The sequence below is a fragment of the Sphaerodactylus townsendi genome, linkage group LG02 (genome assembly GCF_021028975.2).
Source record: "Sphaerodactylus townsendi isolate TG3544 linkage group LG02, MPM_Stown_v2.3, whole genome shotgun sequence".
In the NCBI taxonomy this organism is placed as follows: domain Eukaryota; kingdom Metazoa; phylum Chordata; class Lepidosauria; order Squamata; family Sphaerodactylidae; genus Sphaerodactylus; species Sphaerodactylus townsendi.
Window position 1 is genome coordinate 71,174,706 of NC_059426.1, and position 19,792 is coordinate 71,194,497.

General features: G+C 44.7%; 1 protein-coding gene across 9 annotated transcripts in view; it reads left to right on the forward strand.

The window, feature by feature from the left end:
* Positions 1–18,363, forward strand: part of CTNND1 (catenin delta 1) — a 56,142-nt gene extending 37,779 nt beyond the window's left edge. For 7 of the 9 annotated variants that reach the window (XM_048483615.1, XM_048483614.1, XM_048483619.1 and 4 more), the window contains 14 exons: positions 4,005–4,468; positions 4,559–4,742; positions 5,626–5,743; positions 7,274–7,427; positions 7,781–7,798; positions 9,066–9,134; positions 9,790–9,917; positions 11,025–11,172; positions 12,012–12,204; positions 12,321–12,435; positions 13,869–13,956; positions 15,301–15,348; positions 15,526–15,617; positions 16,109–16,474. In XM_048483615.1, the coding sequence (XP_048339572.1) occupies positions 4,005–4,468; positions 4,559–4,742; positions 5,626–5,743; positions 7,274–7,427; positions 7,781–7,798; positions 9,066–9,134; positions 9,790–9,917; positions 11,025–11,172; positions 12,012–12,204; positions 12,321–12,435; positions 13,869–13,956; positions 15,301–15,348; positions 15,526–15,617; positions 16,109–16,231 (1,942 nt within the window). In that variant the 3' untranslated portion in view covers positions 16,232–16,474. Of the gene's footprint in view, positions 1–4,004; positions 4,469–4,558; positions 4,743–5,625; positions 5,744–7,273; positions 7,428–7,780; positions 7,799–9,065; positions 9,135–9,789; positions 9,918–11,024; positions 11,173–12,011; positions 12,205–12,320; positions 12,436–13,868; positions 13,957–15,300; positions 15,349–15,525; positions 15,618–16,108 lie in introns of all 9 variants that reach the window. The other 2 variants (XM_048483621.1, XM_048483620.1) reach the window with 2 other exon arrangements.
* Positions 18,364–19,792: the final 1,429 nt, after the last annotated feature.

A 19,792-nucleotide genomic window follows, 5' to 3' on the forward strand; every position in this document is an offset into this window, starting at 1 on the left:
CAGCTGCCTGCTTCTGTCAAATAGGCAGAGCTTACTTGGCTTTTGATCCTCCACTCAAAGAAGCTTTGGGGTGGGTAAGAAAATTAAAAGAGGCCATTTCTTTCACATGTAATCACCAAGCACACCCTCTGCGGATGTTGTCACTAAGGTCAGGCAGCTGAAAAGCTGTTGTCTGATAGGTGCCTGTGGTACCTCTGAAAGCAGGGCTTCCACTCCTCACAGGCCACAGTGATCACAGTCCAGGAGCTATGGACTTTCGAGGTTAATATTGCTTTATTTGATGTAATGTGCCATCCCTCACCACCTGGGTTTGGGGTTGCTCACAGCACATACATAAAACATTTAAAATAGTGAATAAAATCTTTAAAATATCATAAAACCAAGTGGAGTTTAAGTTTCCAATTCAGTAAAATTTAAATAAACAGACAATAGTGGCACTAAAGGGTCCTGCTGGAGCTGACTAATAACATTTATAGTCAGAGAGTGAAGGCCTAGATGGTTAACCGTACCTTCCTCAACCCTATGCCTGTCAGAACAATTCTGTCTTACAAGCTCTGTGGAATGGCATAAGGTCCTTTAGGGCCCTGGTCTCTTCAGATGGAGCGTTCCACCAGGCTGGGGCCAGACCTGAAAAGGTCCTGGCCCTGGTTGAGGCCAGCCAGACTTCCTGGGGCTGGGGACCTTGAGTAGGTTAGAATTCACTGAATGGAGCAATCTTTGAGGAATGTACCAGCCCCAAGTACGCTGATCACAGACCATTTAGGACTACATTTGTTAGTGCAAGAACTTTGAATCTGATTTGGTGCTCCACCCAAAGCCAGTGCAGCTGATGGAGCACAGGTTGAATATGCGTCTGCCACAGGGACCCCATAAAGAACTTCACTGCCACAATTTGGACGGAATGGAGCCTCTGGATTTGACCCAAGGGTAGCCCTGGGTAGAGCGAATTGTCTAACCTAGAGGTGACCATCACATGGATCACAGTGGCTAGATCAGTCTGTGAAAGATAGGATGCCTGCTGCTTCGTCTGGCGAAGATGGAAAAACACCACCTGAGGGGTATGTGCCACCCAGGCCTCCATAGACAAGGAGGCATCCAGGAGCACATCCAAACTCTTGACAGTCAATGCAGCTGTTAGCCGGACCCTGTCCAGGGTCGGCAATCATCCCTCCCCAATCATCCCACTCCGATCTAGCCACATGATGCCAGTCTTGACTGGATTTAACTTCAGGTGGCTCTCTTTCATCTATTCCCTCATGACCCCCAAACAACTGGCCTGAACTTCTGGGGTGGCTTCTGGACGGCCGTCCATCAGCATACTGATGACAGCCCAGTCCAAACCTCCAGATTAAGCAAGTGAAGGGTTGCATGTAGATGCCACAGCTGCTTTCTCTGTGGTTGTTTGGTGGTTTCTTCTTGAGCTCCCAGGCCTGGGTTGGTTTTTTTGCCTTCACGGGGCTAAAGGTCCTTTTTAAATCTAGAGTCTGACTATTTTCAGGTTTATGTCCAACTTTCATTGCTCTCAAGGCAATAACCTGCGACACTATACTTGCAAAGCACATGTTCTGCCCCCACAACATAGTTCTGTTTCTATAAGGAATATCTTTGTCTTGGATGGGTCCACTATTGCAGAGCATGTTCTCTGCTATGGAGCTGTGGCTTCTCCTCAGCTGCATCAGCAGAGAAGTTACAAGGGAAGGGGGCCCATCTTCCCTCAGGTCTCCTTTAGTCCAATGCTCATGGACACAAAGTATAGGTTTAACGATGTATCCTGATAGACGAATGGCCTGCTGGGGCAATGATTCTGAAGCAGAAGGCATAGAGCAGTGGTGGCGAACCTATGGCACTCCAGATGTTCATGGACTACAATTCCCATCAGCCCCAATTGGCCATGCTGGCAGGGGCTGATGGGAATTGTAGTCCATGAACATCTGGAGTGCCATAGGTTCGCCACCTCGGGCATAGATGTACCTGCATTCTCTCTCTTCTCCCTTCCTTGCAAAACAAGTTGCCCTCAACTTGGGGAGTGATTACTTTCATCAAAGTGAAACAACTCTTGATTGTGCCTCAGATGTGTTAATAATAGGCAGAGTATGCAAGATGAGGGTAGAATGGCGGAAGGTCCACATGCGTTAACCATGAAGAGCTGAGTAAGTTTGCTGACTATGCTGCGTCTGGGTAGTAACAGCTTGGCTGGCTTTTGGTCCAGTGTGCTATATTTAAAAGGCATATAATGTGATCAGGTATGCATAACAACTCAGGAACAAGGTGATAATGCCTACTGATCAGGTTGCTGCCTTGAAACACAGGAGGGAAAAGGAAGAACACTGGAACGAGCAGACCTGTTTCTAATAATAAAATGTCTAAAAGCAGAACCCCAGTTTAGCTGTCATTTCAACACAATGGTGAGAATCTACACTTGTAGAATTTTTGTCTTGGAGCTTTTAAAACGGCCTATTTCCTTTTTGCTGTTTGGTTCCCTCTTACAGATTTCCACTTAAAAGACACACCTGTTTTTCAGTAGCACTTGCTGCTGGACAGTTCAGCACTAGGCTGATTGTTCCAAATGCCAGTAAGAGGGTGACTATGGTAACTGGAACTATTGAGACTGGCCACATTTCCAACCTGGGACATGTATCTGTAATTGAGATACCATGTAGCGGGAGCTGCTTTTTGGGGCGGGGAGGGGAACTGTTCTGGTTCTCTAATCCCCACCTAGCATTAACTGCAGAAACCGTCTAAAACCAGTTGTAAACACAAGCATTAAAACATTGTCCTTCCACAGAGCAGGTGTTGTGTCCGAGCGTCCTGATGCAGCATGTATCATTGTGTCATATAAGAATAGAGTTCCTTGAGATCTGCTCAGCAGATCTTATTGAAGTTTGTGCCTGTTTTAATTGCTATGTGCAGGGATATTGTCAAATTTAAGAACCAACTGGGTATCATAATATCAGAGTGGGGAGCAGGTCAGGTTATGCAGGCAGTTAACGTGGTTTGGTATGGATGGCACTAACCTGCCCCCTGGTGGCCAGACTGGAATGGCTTCTGAGGAGAAACGAGGAAACTGCTAGTTTGAGGCTCCCAAACAGAAGTAGAAAAGCCACAAGATCAGATCTGTCTCACAGTGGCTGATTTCTGGTGCCTGGAAATTAACTTGTTGTTTTTCTTTCAGAGGGGCTATATTTTAGAAGGTGCTGCCTGTTGGACCAGGCTGTGGGATATGGGGCCTTTCAGGCACTGATTGAGGGGGCTGTGATGACCTGAACTCTGAACACTTCTGCAAGAAGGGAAAACAGAAACGTCATCTCGTGTGCAGGCCTATAGCCAGGAAAGGACCACAAAAAGTTTGCCACCAACTCCTTTGTTAGGAGCGATGCCAAAGAATTAGAGCCCTGATGGTGTCTAGCCTTTGGGACTTTACTACCCTGTTTCTCCGAAAATAAGACATCCCCTGAAAATAAAACATACCAGAGGTTTTGCCGAAGTGCTAAATATAAGGCATCCCCGAAAGTAAGACGTATTGGTAGCAAAGTTTTTGTTTGGAAGCATGTGCGCCCCCAAACCCCTCCCCCTTCCTGCCTCCCTTGGCCCCACCCCAACAGACTGGTTTGTGATGACAACTGCTATACAGTATGTTCATTTTTTTGTTCAACAATAAATGTGAATTATTCTTCATGGAAAAAGGCATCCCCTGAAAATAAGACGTAGCGCATCTTTGGGAACAAAAATTAATATAAGACATTGTCTTATTTTCGGAGAAACAGGGTATCCTTTTGGTGTAGTGGTAATGTGCCAAAGCTGTGGCCTTTAGCGTCGTGTTTTTCTGGGCGTTGGGCCATTTCTACCAGAGTCTGGGACTTGCATGAAAACCTTCCTGATCATGTTGCATCAAGATCTCTTTGATGGGTGAATGGGCCAAGTACCCTAATTTCAGTGTAAGGCATTGTGTCAAATTGGGGTGGCTGATCTGATTTGCCTGCCTTTTGTTTTTCCTCTGTCTACAGGAGTTATGAGGACATGTTGGTGGATGACTTGGGTAGAGACCAGTATTACTGGGCTCCACTGGCCCAGCACGAGAGAGGCAGCTTAGCAAGCCTAGACAGCCTGAGGAAAGGAGGGCCACTACCAGCCAACTGGCGCCAGCCTGAGCTCCCAGAGGTGATAGCCATGCTGGGATTTCGTCTGGATGCAGTGAAGGCCAATGCTGCAGCCTACCTGCAACACTTGTGCTACCGAAATGACAAGGTGAAAACGGATGTGCGCAAGCTGAAGGGCATTCCTGTTCTAGTGGGGCTGCTGGACCACCCCAAGAAGGAGGTTCACTATGGCGCATGTGGGGCCCTCAAGAACATCTCCTTTGGGAAGGATCAGGACAACAAGATCGCTATCAAGAACTGTGACGGCGTCCCTGCTCTGGTGCGGCTGCTGAGGAAGGCACGTGACCTGGACCTCACTGAAGTTATTACAGGTAACAGCCTCTTTTGGAGAGAGGCTTGAGTTCCAGGCCTCTTTTTTGATATGTACAGGACTCTTACTGAGGTCACGTTCTTCATTTCAGGAACACTCTGGAATCTCTCTTCTCATGACTCAATAAAGATGGCCATTGTGGACAATGCCTTACATGCCCTCACAGACGAGGTTATCATTCCACGCTCTGGGTGGGAGAAGGAGCCCGGTGAAGATTCCAAGCCCCGCCACATAGAGTGGGAGTCCGTGCTCACCAACACCATCGGCTGCCTTAGGTAAGCTGCAGCTGTCCTGCAGTTGTAGATATGCCCCAGTGTAACTTCGACCGCACTTTGCAGTTCTTTTTTTGTGTGTGTGCCTTTTAATAGATCTTCAGCTTAAACAGAAGGGAAAGATCAGCTTTTTAAATTAATTTTTGGCCTCCTTGTAACACACTGGAGATGCAGCCGTTGGAGAACAAAGAACTTTTTACTGGTTATCTAAGGCTTGAATCCTATGGATTTATTTTGTGAGCGCTAGACAGCCTCTGCCAGGAAACCTGCTTCCTGTTCCCTGTTGCTTCAATTTGCATGGCTTGGCAATGAGCCTTTGCTGAAATTAACATACTAGTGAAAAAGGAAGCATGTTTTGTCACAGTAATATGTCCACAGGATCTCTGTTACTACATTGAATTCTAAACTATAGCTTTGAGCTGACTGTTGTGGGTTTTCCAGGCTGTGTGACTGTGGTCTGGTAGTTTTTGCTCCTAACATTTTGTCGACATGTTTCACAGCGACATACCTCTGAAGATGCCAGCCATAAATCCGGAGAAAATGTTAGGAGCAAAAACTGCCAGACCACAGCCATGCGGTCTGGAAAACCCACAACAGCCAGTTGATTCCGCCATGAAAGCCTTTGACAATACGTGTAGCCGTGAGTGCCTATACTATGGTGTGTGAATCTTTAATTTGGATAGACAAGAGCTGATATGGTAAATGAAGTAGCCATTGGCTACCTTGACTTTGTGCAGCAACAAACTTGGCAAGTGTGTGATTTGATTTATGTATAACAAGCAGGCCACTGGATCCTGGGAAGGTGGGGACAGGGTGTGACATTGGCTTCCATCCTGGGTTTGTCCAGGTTGCTGTTTACTAAAGTGTCCTCCTTTCTAATTTGTAGAAATGTCAGCTCAGAGAGGAGTGAAGCCCGTCGAAAGCTGCGGGAGTGTGATGGACTGGTGGATGCTCTTATATACATTATCCAGTCAGAAATTGGCCAGAAAGATTCAGACAGCAAGGTAAAGAATGTGGGGCCAGCAACATTATTCTCCCTACAATGTACCCCGCACCTTGATAATAATGTTTTTTCCGTAACCAGGGATTGTGATTGTGAAGAGAACAGATTGCTCTTCCTTGTCTGTGATGCCTGTGCCTGGAGAAAAGTGGTCTGTGAGGGACTTTGATGAGGTTTGGCAGGAAGAAGCGATAATGTCACATGAGGATCAATTTCCATGTCTCATCTCAAGACTGTCATGGCTAGATTATTATCTCCTTCTCTCCCTCCTGTCATGTATAGGGCTTAAGAAATCTGCAGTCCCATTTGGGCTGCATGGATTACAGCCCAGAGCATCTGTTCAATGTAATCTAGCACCCAGGGTTCCCAGGTCAATTCTAGAGTTGGACTAGCACGTGAGAGCAAGGATGGGTCTGTCCTTTTCTCCAGGAAAAAAAAATCTAGTACTAGATGTCACATCCTGCTTCTCATGAGCCAGTACTGTAATTTTCATTTTATTTTAGTTTATCTATATCCTGCCATTCTCCCTAATGGAGACCAAAAACTACTAGCATAATTTTTCTCCAACTGGCCCAAGTTCCCTCAGCAAGCTTCCATGGAAGATTGAGGATTCAAACCTGGAGCTTCCCAGAACCTAGCCCAACACTGATGACTGCACCATGTTTAGATATTTGAAGGGATGTCATGTTGGCGAGGGAGCAAGCTTGTTTTCTGCTGCTCCAGAGACTAGGACCAGGAATAATGGGTTCAAGGTGAAGGAAAAGAGATTCCACCTAAACATCAGGAAAAACTTCCTGTCAGTAAGGGCTGTTTGACAGTGGAATGCACTACCTCGGAGTGTGGTGGAGTTTCCTTCTTCGGAGGTTTTTAAACAGAGGCTGGATGGCCATCTGTCAGGAGTGATTTGATGATGTGTTCCTGCATTGCAGGGGGTTGAACTTGATGGCCCTTGGGGTCTCTTCCAACTCTATGATTCTACCACACTAGTGCTCTCTGCCTCTGATCACCTTCTCATTTGTTGGGCAAAGGAGATGTGAGGGCTGGGCAAAGTCACCACTACCACCTTTCTCAAAGCAATTGTGGGCCCAAACCTAATAGACTGGGATGCTTTCCTATCAGTGTTAGAGACTCTTGGTGGCCATTTTTGATGAACTGTCCAGTGAGTGTAGTGTTGTGGTCCATTGCGAGGCTCCATGGTACAACTCCTTGTCTTCCCTGAGCTAATTGTGCTCAGAATAGATTCATGACCTGCAGCATTGGAAGGTTAACACTGGCTAGCAGGCTCCCTGAGGATCCTTGCCTTAAGGTGCAGTATGCTTATTGTCCTTGCCCACTCAGGTGTGTATGCTAGGTAACAGTGGATCTGAGCAACCTCCACTTCTAACATGAGGATTTTCTGTCTTTTTGAGCTCCCTGAGGACCTTGCCTTAGGTGCAATTATGATTGTCCTTGCCCACTCAGGTGTGTATGCTAGGTAACAGTGGATCTGAGCAACCTCCACTTCTAACATGAGGATTTTCTGTCTTTTTGTCAGCTGGTGGAGAACTGTGTCTGCCTGCTGAGGAACTTGTCATATCAGGTGCACCGTGAGATCCCAAATGCCGAGAACTATAAGGAGGCTTCCCTCAACGTTGCCAACAATACAGGCCCCCATGCCGCCAGCTGCTTTGGTGCCAAAAAAGGCAAAGGTAATATCTGCCACTCCCAGTGGCTTTGTGGTTTTTGCAGGTTTAGGGAGGTAGTTTTCTAGTGCTGTTAAGTCATCCTTGGCTTTTAAGACAAACTGCTGCTTGCCATTGGAGCCTTTCGTAGCTGTGGTAACTTTCTGGCTCTCCTGCTCTTTACCTGTCATGGCCTAATATCTTATGTGGTGGGCTTTTTTTTTCTTTTTTTGGTGTTTCAATCAAGGTGACAACTGGGCCTTCAACTAATCTGGGGCCTGTTTTCCCCTTCTCTTTGCTTTCCTTCCAAATGGCCTGTGGTCCTGCTGGCATCTCTTCTCTTGCCTCCCTTCTTCCCTGTCCTTCTCTCCACCCAAAAGACGAGTGGTTCTCAAGAGGTAAGCTAAGCTCTTTTGCATGGTTGTTGTTTTTTTTAAATGTACAGCATTGCAAGCTACTTCCCTCTGCCCTTGCCACATTCAGCAGCTTAGTAATAAAAAAAAGAAGACTTACTATGTGAGCTGCCTTGTTCTGCTTTACTGTCCATTGTTGGAGGAGATGCTATCTTTCTTCTTGCATTCTGCACGGGAAGATGATTAGAAATGCCAAAATATGCATACACACGGTAGAGGAAGGGGAGGACTAGCTTCACAGGTGTAAATCTAGTTTTAGTCAAGAATACCCTTTTAACATGTGAATGCAGCAGCCTGCTCTGAAAATGCTTGGGCTACTGTATACATGAGCAGAGCAGGGAGTTGTGAGTGATTATCCTCAGTTCTGAGTGTATGCTTGCAACTCCGTGGCAAAATCCACTTCACCTCTGAACAGTGGATGGAATTAGATTTTCACACAGCCTTCTGTGGGGAAAGGGGCATGAAATAATGTACCTTTTTGTCTAATCTGGCTACTGCAGGACAGTTTGATTTGCAGAAGTTCTTCTACTGGTCAGGTTTCCAGTGGCTAGTTGGTAGGGGTTCAGGCTCCTTCCTGCTAGTCTGAATATGGTTGTGATAAATATGAACTTTTCTTAATATTTTATCCAAATGGAACTGCACAGAGATAATTTTGGGTTCAGAGTATATTTTGCCACGCACCTTTTCTTAAAGGCATTGCATTGACTTGCATGCTGCATGTCTACTGGATTTGAATGGGGAAGTTGAGGGAGCAGAGCCATTCTTCTAAACTCTGACGGCAGCAACTTTCTGTTCATGATAATGTGGAAGGTGGGTTTGCAAGAGAGTTGTGAAGTGCTTGCAGTCAGTAGAAGAATTTCTCTGCCTTTCGGAAATTTGAATTAGCTGTGGAGGAACCCTAGTGCAGTGGTAGATCACACGCCTTGCATGTATATGGTCTTAAATTCAGGGGTTTTTTGGCATCTTCTGTTGGCACTGTGGGGAAAATGCTGGGAGATCTGCCAAGCATCACACACGGTACTGGTCTAGGTAGGCTGTTGTTCTGGCCAGAATCAAGATGTGTTTACATCTCACCTGATACTAAGCAGACACAAGCAGTGCTTTTAGTTCTCAAAACCTTAGTTGTCATCAGTAGGCAGAAGAATTAAATGGGATGATAGAATTGTCTTATTAATGAATACAGGCAGCAAAGAGCTTTTGTGCCTTGAAATATGACCTTTTCCTTCACTAATATAATTTCTTCTCTTTCAAGGTAAAAAACTAACAGAGGATCCTTCTGTTGATATAGTGGACTTCCCCAAAAGACAAACTCCTGCAAAAGGTACCTTTACCCTTGAGACATGTTTTATTGGGGGTGGGGTGGAGATGCAGATACTCCTTCGGCTTTAAAAGTGATCCCAACTCTTTAACAAAGGTGTGGCATTTAGGTGTGCTGGGGAAACTGTGAGTCTTGCTCAATGGCCTCAGTACCCTGGCTTAGATTGTAACAGCAACTGGGGGGGTGGGGGGGGGAGTGTCCAGTGACTGTCAGAAAAAGGTATTTTGTTTACAGATGTTTCAGGAAAACAAAGAAAGTGTAATTGGAAATTTTCAGCTACCTGATATCTGAGAAGACCAACTCTGTAAAGCTTGGGTTATCTTATTTATTATTCATTTATTACACATTTTATATCCTTCCTTTCTGCCCTGACATAAACCACCAGGGCAGCTAACAGTTTAAAACTTGCATGATAATATACATTATAAAACCATTAAAATAAACCCCTCTCCCAAACATCTCATTAAAACAACTTTAAAAAAGAGTTAAAACAGAAGGTTAAATGGTTAAGATGCACGCAAAACATGTTCAGGGAGATTTTCAAGGCAAGTCTGAAGAGTCACATTCATGGACTCTTAAAGCACTAGGTCCTTATAAGCCCTCCCCCCTCGTACTTGATGGGCTTCATCTGCAACTCCTCTCATCTTTTCTTTGCTAGGTTATGAACTTCTCTTCCAGCCAGAAGTTGTCCGCATATACATCTCACTGTTGAAAGAGAGCAAAACTGCTGCTATCTTAGAGGCCTCTGCAGGAGCCATCCAGAACCTGTGTGCTGGCCGCTGGACGGTGAGTGACTGTGCAAAAGCATCAACTGCAAGTTGGCTGCTGTTTCTCTGTTTTTTTTAAGAGAGAACCATCCTGTTCAGTGTCTGCTGTGGCAGATGCTCAGAAAAGTGGTGCTTCTCATAAGCTGCTCCTGGTCTATGACTGGGTTCATCCCTGATTGTTTGCAAGTTTGGGAAAGAAGGGTTTTTGCTACATGCTCCCTCTTTTCAAGTGAGAAGGCTGTGAGCAAATCTTTACTCTTGGTCTGCTTTCTAGCTCCTCCTCTTTTACCCTCATTGCTTCAGTTTTCCTACTGTCTCCGTCACTCCTTTCCTCATCTCCTATACCCAGTCTCCTAACCTTTGCTTCCTCTCCTTGTAACTTCAGGGTTTTCAAGACTTGACTCATTAACATCTGTAAGAAGTTGCTAATTAAAGGAACCTGAATAGAGGATATTGGGGGCGGGGGGGGGGGGAGAGGGGTTGTGCTTTGTTGTTCAGATATAGTGAAAGGCATGTGTGTTGGGTGGGGGGAAATTAACCCAGCGATGGGCTTATTTTCTCTGGCTAGTGCAAAGATGCTATAGGTAGGGAGTAAGAATGGGGAGGTGAGAGAAGAGAAAGAAAGGAGCAAGAAGTATTCTCTTTTTCCCCCTCTCTCCTCCCCCTAATTTGCTTGAGCATTTTTGACAGGTGTACAGTATCTGGTTGCTTATGAAATCACTTGATCAATTTTTGAAGGCAGAAGCCAAGGAGGAGGTCCTAAATGAGCTGTCGTAATTTTAATGAGTGCAAGAATCTTCATCTAGATCCCACTTCAAAATGGACTTGGAGGTGCTTTTACCAATGAGTAATGGGGAATTTCCAGAATAGAACAATGAGTCAGAATTGTGGTGGGGAAGATAATAGACCAGTTTAAGCACCTAGGCTAACTTTTGATAGTTGTTGCTGTGGAGCACACACTGTTGTTCCCGAGGAAACTGGAATGTTCCCGAGGAAACTGTACTGCCCTAAAGAAAAGATGGCAAGGCTGGAGGACAGAGGCATCTCATTCCAAGTAACAGTGACTGTGTACTTTGCTTCGGTATATGCCATAGCTTGCATTTCATGCTACTGCTGTCCCTTGCAGTATGGGCGGTACATTCGCTCTGCGTTGCGTCAGGAAAAAGGCCTCTCAGCCATTGCTGACCTTCTGACCCATGATGAGCGTGTGGTGAAAGCTGCATCTGGAGCCTTGCGCAACCTGGCTGTGGATGCCCGCAACAAAGAGCTGATAGGTAAGAGCGATAAAGGAGGGTGGGAAGGAGCATACTTTGTATTTTGCACATGTCCCATTGAGGGAAATGCTTCACTTTTGCACAAGACTGTCTGCAACACTTACTTGAAACCAAGCTTCCTAAACACAGTTGTTCAGTCCTTCCTGAAATATGCTGAGAGCGGGGAAAGGGAGTTTTTAATAGGCTTGATATGCCCATGTAATTTAGACACAGCATAGAGACCTTATGTTTAAGGGAGAATTTTGTTTATCCAGTCTCGTAATGGAACACTGTGCAGGAGGGTTGCATGCATTGGACTCAATCTGGAGGACTGGGTTAAAATGAAGCATTTTTGGTGAAGTTTTAGAATATAGCTTTTTTGAGAGGAAGGGTAAATTGGGAAGAACAGAAAACAGGCTAAGATTCTAGGGAAGGGGCACAGTTTGGAAGGAAAATGCCATCATGCGCATCCTTCTGTTTACTTGTTTTTGTTTATGCTGCACATCTTCTAAGGAACTCAGGGCAGTTTATGTGCTTATCCCCTCTTCTGTTTTTGGACATTTTTGAAAGCCACATTAGAGTAGTCCAGGTTGTAAGCAATGAGCATAGTGTGGTGTGGTGCCAGTGTGGTGTAGTGGTTAAGAGTGGCAGATCCTAAAGGGCCAATTAATGGGGCTTTTTGAATTGTGTTCCCAAAATTTAGTGGTGACTGTGCAAGCTGTGTCCTTTTTGACAGCAGAACAGTGGGTGACTGAACAAGACCTTCAGGGTATAGAGCAAGATGGAGACTGCTTCATAGGAACTTGTGATGGTTCTATTTTTTTTTGTCTGTTTTCTTCAACTGTGACTGATTACTCTAGGTAAACATGCTATCCCCAGTTTAGTGAAAAACTTGCCAGGGGGACAGCAGTTGCCAGCTAAGAACCTCTCTGAAGATACTGTGGTCTCTGTGCTAAACACTATAAACGAAGTCATTGTGGACAACTTGGAAGCAGCAAAGAAACTGCGGGAAACGCAGGGCATCGAGAAACTGGTGCTGATCAACAAATCTGGGTGAGCCCAATAGGGAATAGTATGCTATGCACACATTTCCAAAAGTTAGTAGGTTGCTCAAGAATTTTGTAGATTGCAGTATTCATGCTTATATGCATCTTGGTCCCTCCTCCTAGGAACCGCTCAGAGAGAGAAGTCAGAGCAGCTGCCCTTGTACTACAGACAATCTGGGGATATAAAGAGCTGCGGAAGCCACTTGAGAAAGAAGGGTGGAAGAAGTCTGATTTTCAGGTATTTGCAGGATAATAAAGCGTGTTAGAGGGTCTTGGGGGAAAATGCTGTTCTAATAATGTATGGCTCTTGGACCAATAAACGAGAGCCTATCGGGCACCAAGAAAATACTGGAATGTACTATGTATGGATATTTTTGCAATCCACTTCAGTAGCCTGACTGGATGTTCCTAATGCCACTGCAGTTGAAAGACAGAATTGTCCTTTGTTTGAAGCAAAGTGAAACTAATGTCTCAAGTGAGTCCCCCTGTGGCTGGAAGACTAGTGGTAGTGGCTATAGAATCACCATCAGGTCTGAAGTTCTAATGGAGTAGTGGTAATACTGCGGACTTCCTTGACAGTTGGCTCAGGCAAGGAATAGGTCAGCCGTTCGGGGACCCCTACAGGAGAATTGACTCAGGCAAGGACAACCCTTCAAGGCCCTGGAACTTTAAGAAGTATTACCAGCTGAGTGAGAAGGAGTTTGGTAGTTCTGTCAGCTCCTTTGTACAAGAGAAATGGCACCCTCTGGGCTATATCTCCCAGAAACCTTTGCTTCTTGATTGTCATCAGGATCATGCTGCTCAATTATATAGTAAGATTGGAGGCTCTTCTGAGAAGTGCCTTGAAATGAGCAATTGTATGGAGGTGGTGTGATGTGGTTGCTAGGCTGTTCAATGAACTGTTGCACTTACAGTTGCCAACTCTGGGTTCAGAAATTCCTGGGGATTTGGGGATAGGGTCTGTCAAGGACAGGGTTTGGGGCAGAGAGGGACTTGAGTGGGGTTATAATGCCACAGAATACTTTCCAAAGGAGCTGTTCCTCCAGGAGAACTAATCTTGTCTGGAGATCAGCTGTAATTCTGGGAGATCTCTAGTCCTCACCTGGAAGCAGGCAATACTAGTTGCACTCCCATTTTTAAAATGAAATATAAATAATTGGCCCAGACCTTTTGAGCAGAAGAAAGGAAAAAAGCATCATCTTGGAGCTTAACCAGTTTCTCTCCAACCCATTCAAAGAGCCGTTTATCAAACAGAGTTGGACCTTTTGCCTTATTGTGAATTTCCATTGAGAAATCCATTCTAGGAAGCTAACATTAAAGCTTCTCTGCACCTGCCATGAGGACTCACAAAAGCAGAGGTTCACATCAATCTTTGTAATTTGCTGGGTCTATATGTCTCCATGCTAGAGTAGAAAGCAGAGTTCTGAACCAAAAAGAAAGGTTGTGCGTTCTGGTTTTATCTAAAAAGGCAGCCAGTGTAGCCCTACCTGCATGCGTACAGCTTTTGTTTCTGTAGCCCTGCCCTTGCCAAATGTGGTGGGGACTAGTGATTCTAGGCATTAGGTGGCTTCTTAGGTATCAGAAGTCTGAGGAGATGTGTCAAAAGTGAGGATAGTAGTATTGGGCAAAAATATGAAACAACATAAGTATAGTCAAAGCATTCTCTTTCAGGTGCATCTGAATAACACTTCCAGAAGTCAGGGTGGGAATTCCTTTGATGACAGCACCTTGCCCCTCATTGATAAGAATCAGAAAGGAGGTAAGGAGACTGTAGGCTTGGCTAGCATTCAGCATCAGAAGCCCCAGATTCTGTGCAAAAAAAAAAGAACCCCCATCACATTACTAGAGGTCTGAGACTGCGTACTCCCTCCTCCCCAGACCATGAGATGGATAACCTACTGGCTAAACCTTTGTGTGACTATTGCAGAAGGCTGAATTACACACATACTCTTTTATCTGCCTGTGCACTTGAAACTTCTGAAGATTAAAAGAAAAAAACCAGATCAACTTACTACATGTGTTGTAGAATAAATTATTTTGCTGTCGAAGGTCTGCACTATTAGAACCAGAATGACCCTGAAACTTTCATTTTTTGCTGGTGTACTGAAAGTGTAGAAAACATGCTTAACATGAGACAATTATTAAACTATACATATATAAACTTTTTTTGCACAATTTCAGCTTGTGTGCTTTATTCTGGATCTGGCAAAAGTACTTTAGGAAATAAACAAATCACATCATAACAGCAGGCTGGCAAACATGATCATATGATGCCTTGGCATAAGGGAGGTGGTATGTGGCTAGGAGAACTTGACTGGAAACTGTGAAGTGAGGGTGAAGGCAGCTAGTCACAGCACAAGAAGCACTGTACCCTGATCCCTCAAGTATGCATTGCTGAGTGTTTCTACAATTGGTTAGGCCCAGAAACTTACAGGAGAATTGAGAGTAGTATACGCTATGGCCTATCTTAAACTTATCAGTTCATTTAACCAGGGAATTACATATTTGACTGTGTGTAGGGTAGAAATGCCATCAAACCCTGCATTTAAAAAAAGTACCATGCTGTGAGAGCTTCTGGACTAGCGGTCTCCCAAACATCCAGGTTGTACATGGAGCTTTGAACAGAAGCATTCTTTTGAGGGTATTTGTTCTTAAAGTTCTTTAAGGTATTTAGAATGCCTGCAAAGGCTTTCGCTCTCCACCTTTGAGTTGTAGTTTTTATGTCCATTCCATTACAAGGAATGTTATGGTATTATCATTGCAGTTCATACTGAGGACCAGTTTGACCGAATATAGGTTGAAATAATCTTTTGTTAAAAGCTAAGACAAGCTCAGTATTGTGAACAATACAAAAAGTCATAACTTAAAAGCCAGAACCAAAGTTTGTAATACAAAAATGGTGTAATGATCCTATAATCATAATTTATCATTCAACTTAATAAAACAAGGTATGCAAATTGTATTAGTGTATTCCAATGTGCAAAATCACTATTGGTTCTTTTGCTCATGAGAGATGTATACAAAGGTATAACATTGGCATCGATCACTTAGCCAAAAGAAGGAATTTTCCATATTGATTGCACTTTTAAAATTCTTTGTCTAGACAAGAAGTCTTCTCGAGAAGAGATTCAGATGAGCAATATGGGACCAGGTATGAGAACTTTCAGGGCAGACTAGCCCTCTGATAGAGCTCTTCTTTTTTACCTACACTGTAATAAGCGTGATTGCCACATATTGCCAGGCAATGAACTCAAATGTGATAATTGGTGACATTACTGCTGCCTACCACCAGAGGTTTCCTTGTCCTCAGTTGTGGTGTTGATTTCAGATAACTATGCTACGCTGAACGAGAGAGACCATAATAGGACATTGGACCGATCTGGTGAAGAAATGGAGTCTATGAAAGGAGCACCACTGATGGTAAAGCCTCGTGATTCCTGCTGACTGATGCCTGTAGGGGGTTCCCAGTCATTTAATAGAAAAGTGTTGTGGTGTTGAAGGGGGGAGAGTAGGTGGTGTTGGGGAGGGGAAATGGTGGATTTGTCGTCTGGGAGGCCCAGGGATTTCTGAAAAGAGGGAATGCCTTGGGAATGATGGTGGGACTTATACCACCTCTTTCTCATTTTTAGAAGATTACTGAACTGCCTGTTAACCAACTCACCCTTCTCTTGTTGACTTCTTGGCCTTCCACCTGGCTCCTTGTCCTTCATTCTTTCCAGTGACTTTTCTGATAGCTGCCTTTCCCCCTTGTCTAGTAGCACCTTAAAGATAAATGAAATTTCTAGGGTTTTAAGATGCTTCTGGGCTCGAATCTGCCTCTTCTGTTGCAGACCAACATCCCCCAACCCCTGAAACCTTCCCTCCTTTTCTATGTAATATGCCATCCCTACTAACAATGCATGTGTCCACAGCAGGAGGAAGGGGAGGAATCCTTTGAGGAAAATGACCAGTTTTACCCTCCTATGGTACGTCCTTCCTTTTCAAAAAGGCTCTTCTACTTCTATGTGTCTAAAAAAATTGGAGGAGCAACCTGATCAAACTTTCACAGGGTCAAATCTGGGGATTTGCTTAATCTGGCTCCAGGGATTTGCTGCACAAGTTTTGTTTGCCTGGTGATTCTGTCTCACTCCATGTGTGGCATGGACCCTGGCTCCTGTTAACCATGTTCTTTGTGTCTTTCTGCAGCAGAAGATATAGACCTACCACCACCCTGCCTTCTCTATTTTGGGTTTATAACATACAAGTGTATAATTTTGTGGTGAAATGGACTAATTTTTTAAAAATCTCTTGTTGGCATGCAAGGCCAACCAAATGACTGGTGCCCTGAATCCCTAGGGCCTTACACCTCCCGATAGAAGACTGCACATCCAATCGTTTGGACATCTGTTTTTGTTTTGCAAAAGCGCAGCAATTTTTGAAGACCAAATATTGTCAGTGGCAGAACACTTAATTGACAAGCTTCTTCTGCTGCATCATCCAGAAGCCACTGATGCAGAAGGATCTCAGCTGAACTCTGACATACTGGAACTAGTTTTTCTTGAAGAGCTTGTCTCAGAGGAGAGCAGAGAGACCGTCTCCTCCTTCTCTTAGCCTAGAGAATATATTTTTGTGTGTGATCATTTTTTCAAACAAAGGATGCTGGGACTACTGGAACATTCCTGGTTGGGAGGGGGGGTGGAGAGGGCAGGTGTGGGGATGGGGATGACAAAGGAGGGGATGGCTTGTGAGTGAATGCATCTTGCCCATCTGGATGTGTGATATCCTTAGAGTGCCTCTTGGAAAAGACAGCCCCCCCATCCTCATATGCTGAGGTAGAATGTGTGAGTTTGCATCTGTTTCCTCCGGTTCTCATTTGCTTCTCGGTGGTTTAACCTGAAACAGATGAACTCTGTTTGGGAAGCTATTTATTGGTGGGGGTGGGGTGGGAAGCAGCTGAGGTGCGCAGGAGGCTTGAAGAGGGGAAGAGGATGACGGAGCATGTTAAGTGAAAGTTAGTAGAAGGGGAAGGTGTCTTTATGCCTAGCAGTAGTAATGTTGGATCTCCAGTGAGGAGGATAACATGAGCGTTCTGTTTTGATGGTCAGAATCCAAGTGGTTGATGCCTGGGTTGGGCTGCAGGTGCCAGGGGATGAAGGGACGCTTGGTGACGGGGGAAACTTGTGTGAGGGGAGGGAAGGCTGTCTGTAAATATTGCCCATGTCCTCCCATGCAGGCAGGGGAATGAAATGGTTACCTATCACTATCTACATGTGCCTTTCTTTGCCACTGTGAAATAGCGTGGTTCATTTGCTGGTTTAGAACAAGGGGGGGGGGGGGGCTGGACTGGAGGGATGCACTTCAGCCCAGGTTTGTGCTCCTACCTTCTTCCCATTGGAACCAGAATCATAATGCCATGTGTCATAGCAGTACTCGGGAGCTTTACTATAGGGAGATGGCAAGAGCTGATCAGTTAGTGGCTTAACGTTCCCACCCTGGGGATGTGGTGGTAAACGCGTAGCTGGGCAGGAATCATGATGCTTAGTACAGAATGCACCTTAATGGCGTGTCTCTTTAGGAAATGGGAGGAGTTCAGGGTCATCCGATGGATTATTCTCATCTGCCAGGCAGCAGCCAGGGGGGCCATTGAAACTAGCTCTGGTCACCACACTGGTGACTTTGCCTTTTCCACTGAAGAGGTTCTCAGCCTTTCCATCTCCCTCTCTGGTGCTGCTTCAGAGCAGTGCCTCAGCCCAGCTACTGGAAAGAGCTCTGTTACCCTCAGCTCCTGGGATTCTCTATGTGCACACAGTCCACACTGCACAAGACGAAAAGCCTAACACGGGATTCTGCGCCTCTTGTATACTCCAGTCCCAGTTTTTTCTTTCCTCTTGGGGGGGATGGGAGGAAATTAAACATGCAAATCAGCCTTTGGAGGGGGGAGGAGTTCAACTTTTTGAAACTATAAAACACTATTTCCTTTGATTAATTACAGATGAACCAAAAATGCCCTTCCCCGCTGACCAATTCAATACTGTAGGGGAACTAATTCACTGACTTTTGCTTTTCCTTTGCACCCCAGGGGAGGGGGACATCCTGCTGTTCTTTGAGTCCTATGCTCACTCTGTAATGCTTTTAAAATGAAATGATTTTTATATAAATAAAGTTTTAAAGTGTGTATTTGTTAAAATGGAATTGCCTGTCCAAATGTTGTTGAGTCTGTCATCTGCTGTTGGTAAAGAATTAAGTACAAACTGCCCTATATCCAGTTGCACCCCCTGGGTGGGGAAACTGTCAAAGGCTGGACCTGTCCATGTTATAAAAAACTATCTGCCAGCCAAAGTCTTTCCAAAACTCTTAGGGACTATCCTTTGAAATAACTCATTCTTCTTCAGCATCTAATATGTTTAGTCTTTGTCTGCTTCTTCCATTTCACTGAGAAACCTGTTTAGCAGCTGTTGAGCACATGTCTAGCACTCCCTTCATCATGGACCGAGTATACTTTCTGTTCTAGCTGGTTAGAGAACTTTCTCTTAACCTGTTAGAATATGTAGTAGGAAAACTGATTCTGTATAAGAGCACACAGTGTCTCCAAGGATGAACCAGCTTTCAGATGTTGAGAAATGTGAACAGCACACGGTCTCTCCCCTGAGGAGGCTGTGGTCTCCTACGTTGTTTCCCTTCTCTTCCACCTTGCATGCTTATGCAGCACCATTGGTATTCAAATGTACACAAGCCAGTGAAACTTAAATGCCTTTCATGTGATTTTAGGATTGTTGTTTTCAAAATCTGTATTGTGGAAATGGAGTACTATAACCCGTTCCCTTCTCTTCTGAAATTGCTGGGACTGGGATTTGAGAGAGCAAAAATTTAGCCACCACCTTAACTCTTAAGTCTTCTTCATTTGTCTCACCACCTTTTTGTTCTGATGTTATATATTCTGCATTCATATTTTAGCAGTTACATTAAGTGCTGCAACAAAGATTTGGAAGTGTGCCGTCAGAAAGATAGAAGCAAAAAGCTTTTCCCCCCAGCACGCAGACAGCAGAAGCTGAGGTGGCCGACTGCAGACCATTTAAAATTCCTCGTGCACACATTGTCTCTGCTGATCTGTAATACTTACGTCTCTGCCCTGCCCTGCCATTGCTGCTAGTAGCTGCTTGTTTTCCAGTCCTGTTTTGCCAGTTCTGTGCATGCTGTATGTGCGCAGTTATTTTTGAACTATAATGTGGCAGAGTCGGGGAAGGGTGGGTGCGGATTCTGAGAGTGTCACTGAGCAGAGGCAGCATCAGCTAGGAACAGAACTTTCCACAGCACTTATTCTGTAACTAAAACCATTGGTGGCAAGCCTTTTAGTATGAGTTATTGACTCCTGATTGTAAACAAGAGTCCCCACAGCACCTTGAGGACTAATGAATTTAATACTGTCTAAGTTTCTGTGACTCACATAGTCAGATTCAGTTCAGCAGTGGGTTAAAAGTTTCTGTGGTGTTTCTATGCAAAAATAAATGTAGTGATTATTTATAGCTGCCACGTGGTATCTAGGGTAGGCCGCTTATGCGGAGTAATATAATCCTGACTTGTTTGTCCCATGTCAACTTCAGAAGAGCATGCTTCAG